Source organism: Cyprinodon variegatus, unplaced genomic scaffold (genome assembly GCF_000732505.1).
Source record: "Cyprinodon variegatus isolate N-32 unplaced genomic scaffold, C_variegatus-1.0 Scaffold959, whole genome shotgun sequence".
Lineage (NCBI taxonomy): Eukaryota > Metazoa > Chordata > Actinopteri > Cyprinodontiformes > Cyprinodontidae > Cyprinodon > Cyprinodon variegatus.
Window position 1 is genome coordinate 127,365 of NW_015151412.1, and position 16,445 is coordinate 143,809.

At 35.1% G+C, this 16,445-nt stretch overlaps 1 protein-coding gene across 1 annotated transcript; it reads left to right on the forward strand.

Moving 5' to 3' along the window:
* The first annotated feature begins 2,095 nt into the window (after positions 1 to 2,095).
* LOC107100310 (myelin protein zero-like protein 3) lies at positions 2,096 to 12,214 on the forward strand. The gene is made up of 7 exons (XM_015398752.1): positions 2,096 to 2,420; positions 2,495 to 2,564; positions 2,744 to 3,082; positions 3,202 to 3,325; positions 7,870 to 7,904; positions 8,001 to 8,056; positions 8,193 to 12,214. Exons 1-7 carry the CDS (start codon positions 2,415 to 2,417, stop codon positions 8,352 to 8,354), a joined length of 792 nt encoding a protein of 263 aa, XP_015254238.1. The 5' UTR covers positions 2,096 to 2,414; the 3' UTR covers positions 8,355 to 12,214.
* The last annotated feature ends 4,231 nt before the right edge of the window (positions 12,215 to 16,445 follow it).

The following is a 16,445-nucleotide window of genomic DNA, read 5'->3' on the forward strand; positions in this document are numbered from 1 at the left end:
TAATACCTGGTTTATTACTAAATGTGCTGAAAATCACTGTAAGCACTGTTCTAACTCTGTAAAATCGTTTTACTTGATTAGATTAAAATCCTGCCTACCCTGTTTCCACTCTTACCTTCATGATTCACTGTGGGTGTAAATATTCCAATGATCGTCACTGATGGAAAGATTAGTTTCTTTGTTAATAATAAACATTCCCACAGATTCATGAAGTGGTACAAAATGCTGACAATATGTAAAATATTTAAATGTCGTTATATCATTTTTATTCAGAACATTGCATTACAGTTTGGCTACCATAACTGCCACAACATAGTTGTTTAGCTGAGTTTTTTTAGATTTGTATTTATTTATATTCACGTTTATCTGGGTCACTCGAGGGAAGCGGTTTAGCAGGGCTATTGTTTGATTTTTTTTTTCCATTTTTTGTCGTCACCACTGTGTTTATGTTTCCTTTCTGATTATGTAAAGGTGTGCAGTCTCTCTGTTTTTTTTCTACTTTCTCCACTTTATTTTCAGATAAAGGGTTTGTTTGTTTTTTCTTCAATGTTATTTCTTACACTGTCATTTCAAAAATGACAGTGTAAAAAATAAAATCACACATTAATTTGAAAAGTGTATCAAGATGTGCCAGTCTTAGATTACTTGGCAAGGTCTAATGCTTTTTTCAACAGAAAAAGAATGCAGAGCTTTGACTGCAATAGCTTTATTTCTTTATATTTTTTATACCTTCTTCTAAAATGCAGGATACAAACTAAATAAAAACACTAAATGATCATTAACCTCCTGACAGTCAATACACATCGAACTAAAATCTATCTCATGTTTTGTAGCAAACTCTTCTTTTGCATTTCTTTGTGTCTCCTGTTAGAACATCTGAAGTCAGTGTATCTGTTGTTTACAAAATGACTCATTAATCACTAAGTACAGCAGTCAGGTCATTTTCGTAAAAAGCTCATTGATATATAAGTATATTTACCAAGAAAAACAAAAGAATGTGAATTTCTTCCTTTTTGGATGCACTTTAATACACATATCAATGTGTCGCATCTCAACATTAAGTAAAAAGTACTGATTTCCTTATACCGGTACATCTTTAAGAATACAGTCAAATCTGTGCTCTCACCTATAGATATGCAGTCACTTTATGCTGTACCAGAGAATTCCTCATACCTATTTTTTTTCCTCGAGATATCATGGGATGATGCATGGTTTTATGTTTTTTTTATTGACAAAAAAAAAGTGTCTTCTATTCGGTGACAATTGTAGAGGTGAGATACAGTACGTGTTGCATAATGAACGCTCTTGTGAATAACAAGAAATACATGGTTGGTTGGTTTTGTTGTCAAATATCAGGGTTCATAGTAATGGATAGTTTAGGGACTGAGAATGTTTTATTGTTTTTTTCAAATGATAAATGACTTTAATTACTCAAGCGTTAGGACTAAAGTCATTCAGAACAGAAAAAAAGAGCAGAGAAAAAAAAACACAGTGTGGCAACCACTAAGACCACCAAAAAGTGTTAAGTTCACCTCAGCTGTGCATGAAACCAGTGTGAAGTACATGATAATCAGTGTGAAGAAAGAAAAACTGTGGTAAAAGATTTGAATGTCAAGAAAAAAACATGTTACATGTAGTGCATTTTAAACTACTTTTGTTTATCTCCTATTTTACTTGTTTTTTTTATTCAGCAACATTTTCTCCAATAAACATCTTAGAAAATTATGCCATTTCTTTCACAATCACTAAGTCTAATATCCCTACTGAACTGTATTTCTCCCTTCTCTCTATTGTGAGACTGGACAAAAAGTTAGAAAATCAACTCTGCCCTGCTTTGACCAAATCTATCACTTTTAAGATACATTCATAGACATATATACTGTATTGTAAGGAGTCTCTTTCTAACAAAAATTCTCCTTTTAGTACGCGTGGTTTAAACGTCTATAAAAAGTTTGCAGCATGTATACCTTTTTTAAAAGAAATAAAGAGTTTTGGTATTAGATCTACCACTAGAGGTCAGTGCTGAGCAGGGTAGAAGTCACACCTGACATCGGCAATCAGGAGGCAACCAATGTAGTTTGTGAGGGATCTTTTCACTATTTATTGAAATGTTTTTCACTTTAAACTTTTGTAACTTGTATGATAATATCTTTACTGGCGTATTAGCATTTTTTTTAACTTAACTTTTTTAGGTAAATACTATTTTTGAGCAGCGCCTCTCCATCGCACGTATGTATTCAGGTTTAAATGTGTCACTCTGAGGCAGCGGTTCAGCAGGTTCTGCAGAGTTATTGTTGGAATAAAAATTGGTTTGGTTGCGTCGTTTAGCTCTTGTTCCGCTTTCTTACTCTATACACCGCCTCGCCTTCAAATGATTTGCATTTTTTAACTGACTCCTTTCGCTTTTCCACGGAATGACGGTAAGTTTGTCTGAAGTTGATTTAAAGATGACAGTCAGATGATTAATAACTATTTTTCTTCAAATTAAATGCAGTTTAAAGAAATGAGAACCTACAGAATATATCTCCTTATTGTGAACATTATATTCATCACATCATTTCCAGGTGAGATAATTTACCTTATCTTATTATATTAAAGTTTGTTTCCTAATGCTTTGTTTTTGAGGCAGGGAGGGATTTATTTGGTAAAACAAAATTATAGCTTAATTACCAGCTTAGAAATGCAGCCTCAGTTCAATTATCCTCCATCTGTCTCTCCTATTTAAACATTTATTGTCCCTCAGATCTGCAGGCACAAAAACTGGAGGTACTGCCAGAAGTTCCAGGATACCTGGGCCATGAAGCCGTTTTAAGATGCAGGTTCATCACAAGCTCTAAAGATTCCAGAGTTTTACAGGTTCAGTGGGATATAAAGTCAGAGAGCGAAAACTCCACGATTCTGGTTTTCAACTCAGATCATGGAATGACTATTCGAGAATCTTCCCTGAAGGACAGAGTGAATCTTACAGAACACTCACTGAAAATAACAGATTTGAAATTGACTGATACAGGCTCCTACACCTGCAGCATTTCCGTTTTTCCCAGTGGATCATTCAAAGAAACCACAACACTTATTGTTTATGGTAAGTAAACATTACACTCTGAGATGCCGATCAGCTTAAACAACTTCTTCATTTTATTGCCTTTCTGTGCTCTATTCCCAACATTTCAGCACAGATTAATTTCTTGTCTCTTCTTTCAGATGAGCCTGTCCCTGAACAAAAGCAGGTGCAGACATCCCCAGGGATACTCTCTGCAATCATTATCTCAGTCTTACTTCTTCTAGTGATCCTCACCGCCGCAGCTTACCTTACCTATATCAAAAGGTAGGCCTTTTTTATTAGTATTCATATTGTGGTGGTTTATATAACCTTAAAGACATGCTTTTACATTAAATATACTTTTGAAACAGATGATTGTATGAATCAATTATTAAAACAAACAATTTCGTCATTGATTAATTGCTAACTGGAGTATGGAGACTCTAATACATTACATTAGCTAAAAGAGCAACCTACTCGGAGCAGTTATTATGCAGAAATAGTATAAATATATAAGAAGTAAGTCATTTGCATTTATGATGAAAACTCTTTTTTGTCCTCACATATGCTCTATCCTAAATTTCTAAAGCGGCATACTTTTAGCTTCACCTGATTTAAAATCAGTATTATTTTTCTTTAAGTTATTTTTCTGATTATTAATTGTTTCATTCTAAAAATAATCACTAAGCACTAGATTAGCAAAAAGAGTTGTTAGTTGCTGGCAGGGAGGAAGTCAAGACTGTTTGCAAAAGGAAAGTGGTTCTCAAACAGTTAAATAAAGGTATAATAAAAAGGGAAAAAAAGGCCTAGATCAGACATTCCGAGGCCAAGGCTGAATGTAAGGGATTTAGACAAACATTTTAGGTCAAAAAGCAAAATTTATTTTAGCAATATTAATTGAAATTACCTCTTACTACTAAATTAATAATTATCCTAATAAACTAATATTTAAATTGATAAATGCAGCCAAATGTTGACACGTATTGTCTAAACTTTATTCATAAGCCTGCGTTGTGAAATAGTTGTTGCTCAGTTTTGGAAAACAGTAAGAGTCATATAAGTTGTCATATTTAAAAATAGACACTTTGTGTAAGAGACTGTTAAAATTGGCTGTTAAAAGAAGTGGTTTGGGTTTTTTTTTATACGATTACAAACCCTTAAAGATTGTTTCAACCAGTTAATGATGACCTAGAGCCAGCTGTGAGAGTTCAAACTTATTTCTGGATTTTTTTTTCGTCCTCTTCTATCCTTTTAATAAGCCTTACACATATAAAAGTACCAACTAGTATTTTAATTTTTACCCTAAAAAGCATGGACACCACAAAGGTTACTGCTCTTAAAAATACATATGTATGTATTAATATACATATATATTTATAATAATTAGGTAGAGTTTTCAATTTCTTCAGATCATATGAAGTCAGGCTGCTCAAAATATTTATACATTTTGATGCGTCCAACGAACCATCAGAGCGAATACAATCCGTGTCCATTTTTAAAAATCACAAAGCCAATAGGAGACGTAAGAAGACAAAAAAGTCACATATAATGCTAGCCTGACGTAGTCCGACTCAATTCTAGTCAGAATATGAGTCTGATACTGCTCCATAGAGCTGTGATTATGGGGCGTGTTTTGAATGAACCAGGAAAAAAAATGCCTCTGCACTCAATTGGATAGACCTACAACCAATAAGAGCAACGGAGTGCGTAACGTATGTTAAGCGACGCATAGTTGTTCTCCACAAAAATCAAAGAGTGCAGTTGCACGCCTAGAATAAGAAGATGAGCCTTGATCGCGTTTCTCTGTTCGTCTTTTAAAATTAATTTGCTGTTGATATCTTCTAGGACAGACCTAATAGCAGAATCTACTCACCTCAGCTCTCCGGCGGCAACCATTGTTGTTGTCACCCAAGCGTGCTTTGGTCACATGGTTGATTACGTTACTGTTGACCATCTGTCCTTCATCGTATAAAGCCCACCCTGACAATTTGATTGGATCGCCAGAGAGTGGGCGATCATACTCGCGCTAATATTGAGCAATGCCAGACCTAACTTCCCAACCTCAAACCTTGTGGGCGGGACTAAGTTCGGAATGGCACCCAGGCTAATATAATGCTGGGAAAATGGATTCTCAGAGCCATATAGAAATATTTTATCTTAAATGGATTATGACTTTAAAACAGCTAAGGTGGAGAAAAAAAAGCAACTAAGGTGAAACTGGATTATTGGTTTTTGGCTTCATTAAAACTAGCCAATTTTTTTTCTCATTGTTGGCACGTTTTTTGTTTTATGCACAGTGATTCTGTTTAGTGTTGCGCCAATGCCATTTTTTGGCTCCAATACCGATACCCGATACCTGGCTGTGCAGTACTGGCCGATAACGATACTATCTGTTTTAAATTGATGTATGTATATATGAAGAACTGCATACTTGGATGTAAAATAATTGCCATCATAGCTTTGTCAAGCTGCTGCCTACCTTTGTTAAGCAGGAAAAGACTAATACAAAGTGAATCCAGTAGAACTTTTTATTGCCAACCTGGAATGGGTGAATAAAGTTTTGGCTCTCAAAATTGTATCGCTGCCCTATTTGTTGGTGCTCGCCGATACCGATACCACCATTTTAGTGCAGTATTGGCGCCACACCTGATTCTGGTATCGGTATCGGTGCAACACTAATTCTGTTATCAATTGGAAGTCCAAAGTTTCGGTTTTTATTTTAAAGGTTCCTTGTGTTGTTAATGGGATAGTGTCAGACTAGCACCGCTAAGGGATTGTTTGCTTTTTAAAGCAATGGATCAAAAAAGACATTCTCTCAGCAAGATTTCATGGCCATCATTAGGCATAACAACGTTATATTTTGTCTGACCTGGCATAATCCAGCAATGGTCTTTTAGTTCACATTAAGTGTGATGTGCTTCTGCAGCTGAAGATCAAATGCATCTTTGTTTTTGTGTTAACAATATTATTGTTATTACAAATCTATAGTCTCAAACCTGCCTTTACAATTTGTAGGAGTTGGACAAAACGAGACCAAGAGTGAGGTCTCTACCTCCACCATTGATAATCCCAAATATAGTTCACTTACCTTTGCTTATTTGAAGAAAAAAAACCTTATGAGAAGCAATTTTATTCTTTGACTCCTAACAACTCTTAAATTGAATCTAATATATGCTTTCTTTTTTTCAAACTGAAATTTCTTTTATTTGGTGTGTCTTTTGTTTTCTTTGGTAAATACTGAGATTCATGTTCCTCAGCTCCTGATGAAAAATGGATAAGACAAGGAATCACACAAGGCAAAATTGTACATTTAAACCAAGATGACAGCTTTGATCAAAAATTGTTGTGATTAAGCCGTGGGATGTTTCTATTTAAAGATCAGACAGCTCTGAGAAAACTGAAGAGTACATCAAAGGTGTATCAATTTAAAAAAAGGTGCAGCAAACCTTGTTAATGAAGATGGATTAATGAATTTAGAAAAGTATTATATGAATTAAAATAAAAGCTGAAGACTTTTGCCTGTAAAAAGTAAATGGCTTGTCAATAGTTCATGCTACTGAATCTTTACCCTGTCCAAATAGGAATGTTCAAAGGTCCCTCTCTCTGTTTGTTAAGGCTTGAGAAAAGTTAAGCCCCCTGTCACACCTTGACAATTTAGACAGTATATGCCTGATGTACGCAAAATTTGGCAAAAACACTGGCATACGTTTAGGTTTGTATAAAGTATGAGCATGTTGAAGCTCACTGGCACATGTCAACGTACAGCAAGTAGCATGCTCAAAATTTCCCAGCATACTGTATGCCAGCATATGCTAATACATGGGATATAAGTTACAGGTAAATTATCTGATAGTTGGACATAATTTAAGTCTAAGTTACTCATAAGTCATGATATCTAGCTCACCAAAACCTATGAAAACTTGTGCATAAATTACAGTATGCCTAACTTATCAAGAACTTATCTCCAATGCATATCAATGTATTTGACATGTTTCAGACGACCGCTGCACATGTTTCTAATGTACAATTACCGTATAATGCCGTATTGGCAGCATTTTGGTATAAAAGGGGGTTCACAGGAGCAAACTGTCAATTATCCTCCAGACTTCATCCCAATCATAGGATGAGCCAGAAGGTGAGTGTGATGGATCCTCCCTAAGTTCATTGCCATGACCAACAAACTTCCTAACAGACATGACACTGAATCTGCTGAGATTGCAATCCTTCCTTCTTTCTTTTTTCTTTTTATTTATTTTTTCTTTGATGGGTGGTAAACAGCAGCTAGGTTAATACTGCGATCAAAGCTATCTTTTTATGCAGACCAGGAACCTCCGGCTGCCCCTCTCAGGACACTGGCTGGTGACATTTCATGGGCATTACACTGCCATGTGTTATGCATAAGTTAGGCTGTTGTTGGACATAAGTTGTGGACTCGTTATAAATACTCTCTGTATACGCCCAAAATTGAAAAAATACAGATGAAGTTCGGAGTATGGCAGCGTTTTAGAAGACTCAGGGCAATGCTGGCTAAATCGCCATGGTGTGATTGGCTTTATAGGAGAAGAATAAGTACTGTCTTACCAGCAAAAGGGGATTGTTCAAAGTACTGACAGCCGGTGTGATAAGGTGTGAATAAAAAATGAAAATTGAAATTATGCTACTGTAACAAAGTAGTATTTTAGGAACTATAACTGACTATACTCTGTTTTATATAAAGTGCTAATAGTGATAAAGTTGAATAAACCAACAATGTCTTTCTTTTCTCCTACAAATGTGAAACCCAATGTTTCCTGACAGCTAATCTAAGTTTGTTATGTTCCTTCCCACAGACAAAATGCGGCACGCAGGCTTCAAGTCCACATTGGTAAAACCAGTCTGTCATAACTGTTTCTAAAAAATAATGTGTTAATCCTCTTTAGCCTCCTAAACGTCCCTCTAATGAGGCTTATATGTTTTCTAGATACATCGAGGCGTTTAGCCAGTGTGACCAGACCATCTTATATTTTTAAGGAGCAGGTAAGGTCAATGTGAATTTAAAGCATTACTTTGGATTGGTGATACGCCAATGATTTGCATTCTGGTTATTTTTATTACGGCTGTGATGGGGGAAACATGGTGTTAAATGAACTCTATTTTTTAACTCTTGCTGTAGGATGAAGTGGTGTATGCTGATGTGACGCCTAAACGAATGAGAGAATCAGAATCCTCACTTAATAAGAAATCCCACACGGCTGCTCAGGCTGAAGAGGTCACTTATTCTGAGGTCAAGGTTTATCATCAAAGACCTAACTTAGAAACAATGTTTAGTCTTTGATTTTTTGCAAAAAGAGAAAAATAAATACTGTACCAGTAATACTTTCATAAAAATATCTTATCTCCACCTTTATTAACTGTCCACATCCTGTAGCTGTTCTGCAGTCTTTTTGCACCTTATCTCTAGCTAAATGATAATATCATCATGTCTGCATTTACCAAGCTTGTTGTTGCTTCCTGCAAACATACCGTACTATAGTTACGTATATATTGAAATGAACCTGTGGGTAAGAAGACTCACCCCTATACAGGAATGTCAACCTTCACCCGTTGGGTATGAGACTCATGCATCTCATTGTCTACAGACACTCTCACTCCATATTCCCAATTTTTTACGCTTAAAAATGACAGACATTTAAAATCAACTTCATTCCACTTATTTATACATAAAAATAGCATGGTTATGAGAATCCAGTCCGCATTTTTAATACACCCTTAGTGTTAACACACAAGGACATGCCAAGTGTAATCCAGTCCTTATTTTTGCACTAATCCACCTATTCACTGAAAGCAGCTTAGACTGGGATTTCTGAGAAGTTATTTTGAGGTATGTCATTTTAATATTTATCTTATCTCATCTGGACTAAGATATTTTTCTTATTAAATTATTGGAGATTTCAAGCAATCTAGTACTTAAGTAAATATGAGTTAAATATACAGCAGTTAGTAATCAATGTGCAGATATGTAGGATCACATTAAATGGTTTGCTTGCTCTTTACCTAGTGCTTTTTTAATTCCCAGTTTTAGTCCATGTTTTTCTCACAAGTTAGAATAATTATTGCTCAGTCTAGTGTAATAATCTCCATTGGAATTTAGGACTAATTAAACCAACGCAAATATCTAAATACTTAAAGCTTTCAGGTTTGCGTCAACAATCCATATGAGGTTCACAAAAAGAGAAAGAACCATTGCATTTTATTTTTCAAAAGATCAGCCATCCAAGAACAGACCTGCCTCATACAGAGAGGATGGTCAGAACAACTCAGTTATCCAGGATTCACAGAGGAGGAACCACAGGGATGCTCTCATTTTATTATTACTTATCTTATTTATTTAGCCTTATTTTGGTCCATTGAACATGCTTAAAAACATAATTTCCATCACATTTTCCAATAAAAAAAAACTAATAACATAATGAGTGAAGCTTTTTTATCCTTCGCATATTGACAAATATTCATACACAGTGTAGTTTGCACAGAATTTGATTTCAGTGGTTTCTGTATTAGGGACATTAATCCAGTAATAACTTATTAGTTTCCCATTGTTTATTTTACTTGAACTGTTCAATATAATTAATAAACAAGTTGTAAAATCCTTAGTTTACAGGATAATTAAGATGCAACTATTTTAGTAGGGTCCACTCTTCTTCAGTCTACTTCAGTTCTCTGAAAATCACCAGAATATAGAAAATAATGTATATTGTGAGAAAAATGTTCCACATAACTACAGATCACTTATTGTTACTCAGTTACATTTACTGTGCTATCAAAAATCCCCCATGTTGACACTTTGTTTCAGTTAAATCTTTTGAAAACCTACAACCTATAGCTGCATCTATGTATCTTTCCAAACTATTTCAACATCTCACTCCGAGGTTTGGTGAAAAGTTTAGCTCCCAGCTATATCATATAAACCATGCCCTTTTGTGATCATTCAACCTTATCTTCAGGTAGAAATTCCTGTTTCAGCCAGACTGAAAAGGGAGATTGTACATGTGAAAAGTGCTTAGATGTTTAATTTTTACCTTTATTTCTTGTCAAAGGGATTTTTATTTTGTTGCATTTGATGTGTAATGAATGTTACATATATTTTCATGTATTGTCTTTCACAGTATAAAACCACCTAAACACTATTGCGAACATTCATGTTCTTAGCTACACTGAATCATTGGTTTAACTTACCTCTACCTAATCCAATATACATGTAATTGTCAGTTACATCATCTCAGGAATGTGTTGTAGTAGTAAAAATTTGGGCTCAAACTTCTTGAAAGAGATAGGAAAATGTATCTCTGATATAAAGGACGGAAAATCTATTATAGCCGTGTAGAAGGAGCGAAACATTGATAGATCCACTCTGTAAAAGTTAATTAAAGTTACCCTAAAGAAGTGCAGTAAGTTGGAATTGATGTTTGCACAACAGTATTTCTGTTCTTAACAACTGGAACATTCATTCAAACAGGTGGATTGTTAATAACATCACATTTTCCAGTTAAAAAAAAAGTTCATATAAAGGATTGTTTTGAAATTTTGATTGTTTGAAATGTTTCCACATAACTACAGATCACTTATTGTTATCCAGTAACATTTACAGTGCTATAGAAATTCCACATTTTGCCACGTTGTTTCAATTAAATCCTCTGAGATCTGCACATATCCTCATAGCCTTTCAATCTAACCCTGACAATCCTGGTTTTATTTTAGAATTTGAGTCAAATGGAATCTATAATTCATATGTGTTAAAAAAGTTTTCTATTCAAGGAAACCCGGCTGATTGCATCAAGCCATTGACGTGCAGCATTCACTTCTGGATGAACATGTGACAGAAAAAAATGAATGTTGATCTTAAACAGGAAGAAACTTCCACCAGACCTAGACTCAGTGTCCACAACTGATATGATATTTGAGTCACCTGAACACACAAAGTGAACATTGAGGTCCTGATCCAATGTGCTTTCTATGTTAAAAAAAATACTTTATAATGAAGTATTTCATAATTATTCTTAATATTTACACAGATTTATGCTGCAAGTAGTTGTTTTTTTTTTTTTAGTATGACATTCAGACAATTTTCAGGAAGTTGTTGTTCCGCATTCACCAAGTGTAAGAGGAAGAAGGTAATATAGGATGCAAAAAAAGAATAAAATTATGCCATAAATGGAGAAGTGAACAGCTTCATAAAAACCACACTGGCTGTAGGCTGTTTGATCACCCCGTTCTAATCCAAGGAGAAATGTTTCTCAAAAAGTGTACAAAAAGAAAGAAACATCTTTAAGTTTTAACAGAATTTACTCATATGATGTTGCACAATATCATTGATATAAGTACAGATTACAGAGGAAGTCTTTATCTTCTTTATCTTTGGCCTACCCTCTTGGCCATAGCTCAGAACAGAAAATAGTCAAGATCTAATAAATGTTTTTCCAATTTATCATAAAAATGCCACACCCAGCTAGAAGGTGCCTCATCCAAACTCTAAAGCTGCAGCATCATACATTCTCCCCCAGACCACATCATTACCAAATAAGGTGATGTTAGACACTCTCAGGTCATCATAGGTCAAGCATTGGAATGTCCCTTTGGCTGACTTGCCACCATGCACACACATGACCAGTAACAGAAAGTAAAATAATAATAATAAATTAATTGTACACTAGGCCAAAGCTAAACATTGTAAATCTGACCTGAAGTTAATATCTCAGTATCATTTAGTAAGATTTAAATGTTAGTCATAGCCTATAGCAATGGATAGTGCTTTATTTCACTGCAGCTGCTGCTTTATCTTGACATTCATTCAGAATGCAGGTGTCTCAGCCTGAGAATGCCTTATGTTAAACTATGCCTTATATCATGTTAAACTAAGGTGACAAAGTTTGGTTTACAGGCCTGCAGTAGATCTGAAGTTCTGTTCACTGACTATGTGCACCAGTAGTCACCATCACCTGCTCTTTACAGTCAGCATTTCCTGACTGTGTGAATCTGTGGGTGTGAACGTTTAAGTATGAGCCAACATACACATGTTTGATGTCCTCTGCCCAAACCCTCGCTCTGAGGTGTTGGAACAAAAATCTTTTTTTTTTTTTTGTCTTCGTCTTAAATGTCAAAACATGTACTTTTCTTTATCCTCACCATTGTTTGAAAAAGGAAACTTGCTGTACAGTATATCTGTTTTACTTATAAAAAGGAACTATTCTTTAGTTCTGCAAACTCCTTTTGGTTTTGTTTTTTTTTCTTACATAAAGTGTTTTGGCGTGACAGGAAGTAGATGGGGAAGATAAGAAAAACGCTCTTTGAATGGAGTAAATTAGAAAAGTCTCAATTGATGATAAAAGCTAAGCCTCTACATAAAGTTTGTGCTGTAATTCTGTATAGAAACCATGAGAAAAAAAAAACTAAATACCCCTGAACAAGACTTCATAAATATTTTTAAACAGATATTTGTATATAGGTTCAAGTCCATCTTAAAAAGGCCTATTCCATATCACCGCTTAAAGTAACTCTTAAAGTTTGCCTACAACTGAGCTATTTTAAGGTAAAAAGGGTTAGTTTTCTGCCTATGAATAGCTACACTATTGCATACACCTTTTACTATACATGTGCATTTATCAGACACTGTAATGCTTGTTGACAGAAACTGAATAAGCCAATCACATTGCAATAGCTAAATACATAAGGTATCAAGACCTGCTGAAGTAAATTTCAAACCAGGCAACAGATTGAAAAAGAAAATGTCTTTAAATGTGATAGTGTTGTCTGATTAGCATTGAGATCTGCACTAAGGCATTAGGATTTATTGAGTTGATTGTGAATCTTTAATCAAAAATGCCTCATTAATGACTCAAGATCATAGCAAAGCAATGCAGAATACCATTTATTAAAAAGCTTCTCGTATTAGGAGAGGCTGGCAGCAGCAACACTGGTTGACAATCTTCTCAGCTAAGAACAGGAAACCCAGGCTGTGGTTCACAGAAGCTCACACCGAGTTTAATACCAACATTCATATGGGGTCGGGATTCATTTTAAAAGAAAGCATGGGTCCATTCTGCATTACATCAACAGTTCAAGCTGGCGGTGGACACTAAGTCAATGCTAACCAGACCTGACTTGAAGACTAGTCCAGGTCTTTATTACAGCCTGTCTTGCTTATTCCAATACACCTTATATCAGGCTTAGTCAGGTCACCCTTTAAAGTCTTTAGCTTGTGCAGAATGCTGCAGCTCAGCAACTGTAGGTTTGTCCACATTGTTCTCTTTATCCTCTCTTCATCATTGAATCCCTGTGAGTCTCATAAACTTTAAAGATCTGTTGACCAATAGTGTAAATATCTTGATGGACTGCACACCTATATCTCTCTGACCTGCTGCAGCCTCTCTGGCACTAAAATAATTAGATCATCTTACTTTGGTAGTTTTGGTAGAAGGAGGATGTAGCATACTGTAGAGGTGATCAGGCTTTTTCAGACCTCTCTCCTCACAATCCATTGTTAGAAAGGCCTCTTTAAACTCAATACACCACTGGCAGTAAACCCAGTCTGACTTTCTGCCAGTAGTGTATTGCTCTTTGATTTATGCTTTAGTTCTCCCCTGTTGTTGTAATGATGTGTTTAATCTCATTGTTTTTGTCTTCTTCAGTATTTTGAAAACAGAATGTTGTTTTTAAATTTGCCTTATAAATAATTATGAGCTTGATTTAGTATAAGGTTGTGAGAAGTATTTTCTTAGTGTGCTTTGGATCCCTTACTACCAGTTGAGGAACTGATTGATGCGTCATAGTGCTTTGTAACTTTGTGTCACTGAAAGTGTTGTATAAATCAACTTCACTTGCCTTATATGAGTGTTACTGCACACCCGAGTATTGCCTCTCATCATGAACAGCCCTTTATGATCACAACATGCCTGACTCGCTAGTTACCGGAGGATAATGCTAAATGTGACAAAACTCAAATAATCTAATACTAGTTGAAATATGTCTCTCTAACAAAGCTCCTTTGAGTTACAGTAAGATAAGCAATTCCCAAACAATCTGCAACAACTGGCGGCTGCTACTATTTCAATAAGGATAAAAAACTCGGATTAAAAAATTACAACCTCTTGCTGAATCTAGGCCATGATGAATTAAAGCAGCTTAGAAGATGAAAACTTAGCCTAGCTAAGTTTTACACCAAGGTGTCTTCAGAAGGTGGCCAGTCTCTATAAAAGCACCTCATAGATCATAAATGAAATATGTAAAGTTTTATAGAACAGTTATACAGTTATCAAAATGTATATAAAAAACATAATTATACTAATGTAAAATATTACTTTGCCCCTAGTAGTGATAGAATGAAATACTTCTCTCTCTAACCATTGCAGTTTAAACAACAATAACATATTAGTTGAAGTGGTGGCCTAGTGGTTAGGGCATTGCTCTTTAAACCCAGAGGTTCTGATTTCCAGCCCCACTGCCACAGACTGCCACTCTGGGTCCCTGAGCAAAGACCCTTAACCCCACACTCCTCCCCGGGCACCGCACAAAGTCAGTCCACTGCTCCCCAAGGGGATGGGTTAAATGCAGGGAGTGATTCTCGTTGCTTTGTACTTGTGAAAAAGTAATGGCAATTAAGTTGAATCCTTCATTTTTTTCTTTAAAGAGGTTACAAATTAAATGTATGATGATGTGATAAAAGAAAAATAGCTGCTACTTTCTATATTTTTATTACCTTCAGATTGTTTTTTTAATCTTATCTGATTCACCAAAAAGCAAGCTTTACAAGAAAGCTGAAGAGTTGACACAATTTCCTTCCAATAGAAACAATCTTGTAAACAGAACTAATGTGTGGGATATGTGCGATTTCTGCTTCCTGGACGCTGGAGGAAATGAGCTCCTGTAATTAAGAAAAAGAGCAACAAGGAAGCAACACCCTGATGAAGGCAAGATACTGGAGAACATCTGAGGGAGTAGAACTCACATACCCAGTAATATAATGATGCTTCAGTATTTCTAGGAAGCTTCTTGTTTACACAAATTGCAAACATATTCACCTCCCAAAAACATAATTTAAAAGATTCAGAACATTTCATTCTCAAGCTTGAACAGATCAATTCTGGGTCTTCTTTTTAAAAGCACATTGTTTCACTGCGTTTTTTTTTTTGGTTTTTTTTGTTTTTTTTGTGTGGTTTCACTAGTTACATCCCACACTGGGTTTGCCCGGTTTATTGAAACTTTATTCAAGTCAAGTGGAAAAAAATCTTTATCAGGACACAAAGTAACGTTGCGCTGATTTCCAAACCTCTACATGCATCATGCTTTCCACAAACGGATGGAACGATAAAGTTATTGTTCAGGAAATTAATCATCGGTGAGACATCTTTTAGTCCCTCTATTATCTTTAACGCTTAAGGGAGTATGATGACTGCAGTTTTTGCTATCAGTTAACATAACAGAAATAACTGGAGCAGAACCTGCTAATATTTCCGTTTGAAATCTTATTTTTCCAACTAACACTTAAAAAGCGAGTCTTGTTTGTAATCAATATGTAGCAATTCAGCTTAGAATACTTATAAATTTAAAATATTGGGTAAAATATATATTTAAAACACAATATTACAATCAAGTCTTTGCAAGCCTCATGAATTAAGTTCTGGATTTGTACAAAATAAAAACATACACCACATAAAAACTGACTACATTATCTGCATTGCAGGGCTTTTGTTTCTATTTAGATTTTACTTTTTAAGCCAAAAGAAATGTTAAGTATCTTAATTAGAATTTTGAAGTATTTTTAGTCATTTCAAACATAAGATCGAGTGTGTTTCTGCATTATCACCATTTGATCACCTGAGGTCACTGTTGCATTGGGGTTAGTGTTTTAACAGAGAACGACATCAGCAATTATTACTCAATGTTTGTGCATATGATTGGATTAAGATAACTAATCTAGTTTCAGTATGACAGCTCAGGTTAACTGTGCCAGATCAAATCAATAGATGCATGCAAAATGATTTATTCTGAAATGATTTATATATTTTATGGCAGTTATATCCCCCGAGGGCGTTTCAACTTTGTTAGTAGCTTATCACTGGTTAAATTAATCAGACAACTTTAAAATAAAGGGGTCAGAGTAAGTATTATATCCTTAAAGGTTGTTTTTTTTCTTATAGTTTTGGCAGGGGGAAATGCATTTATTTCTGTAGGGTTTAGCTCTGATTGCTGTTTATTGTTCTCACAAAAGAACAGAGGAAACATTAATGGAGGCACTCTAGACTCTCGTCCTTGTGGCAGAATGAAAATAGAGCATTACGAATCTGCTGTGCGTTCTGTTTTGTAGTGCATACATTTGATAAAGTATAAAGTGGAAGGAAAGTTGCATGTTCTTTAAGCTTTTCTCTGAAAT

Coding starts and splice junctions, on each gene's coding strand:
- LOC107100310 (XM_015398752.1), top strand. Junction 3,083..3,201: donor CACAACACTTATTGTTTATG/GTAAGTAAACAT, acceptor CTCTTCTTTCAG/ATGAGCCTGTCCCTGAACAA. Junction 7,905..8,000: donor CAGGCTTCAAGTCCACATTG/GTAAAACCAGTC, acceptor TATGTTTTCTAG/ATACATCGAGGCGTTTAGCC.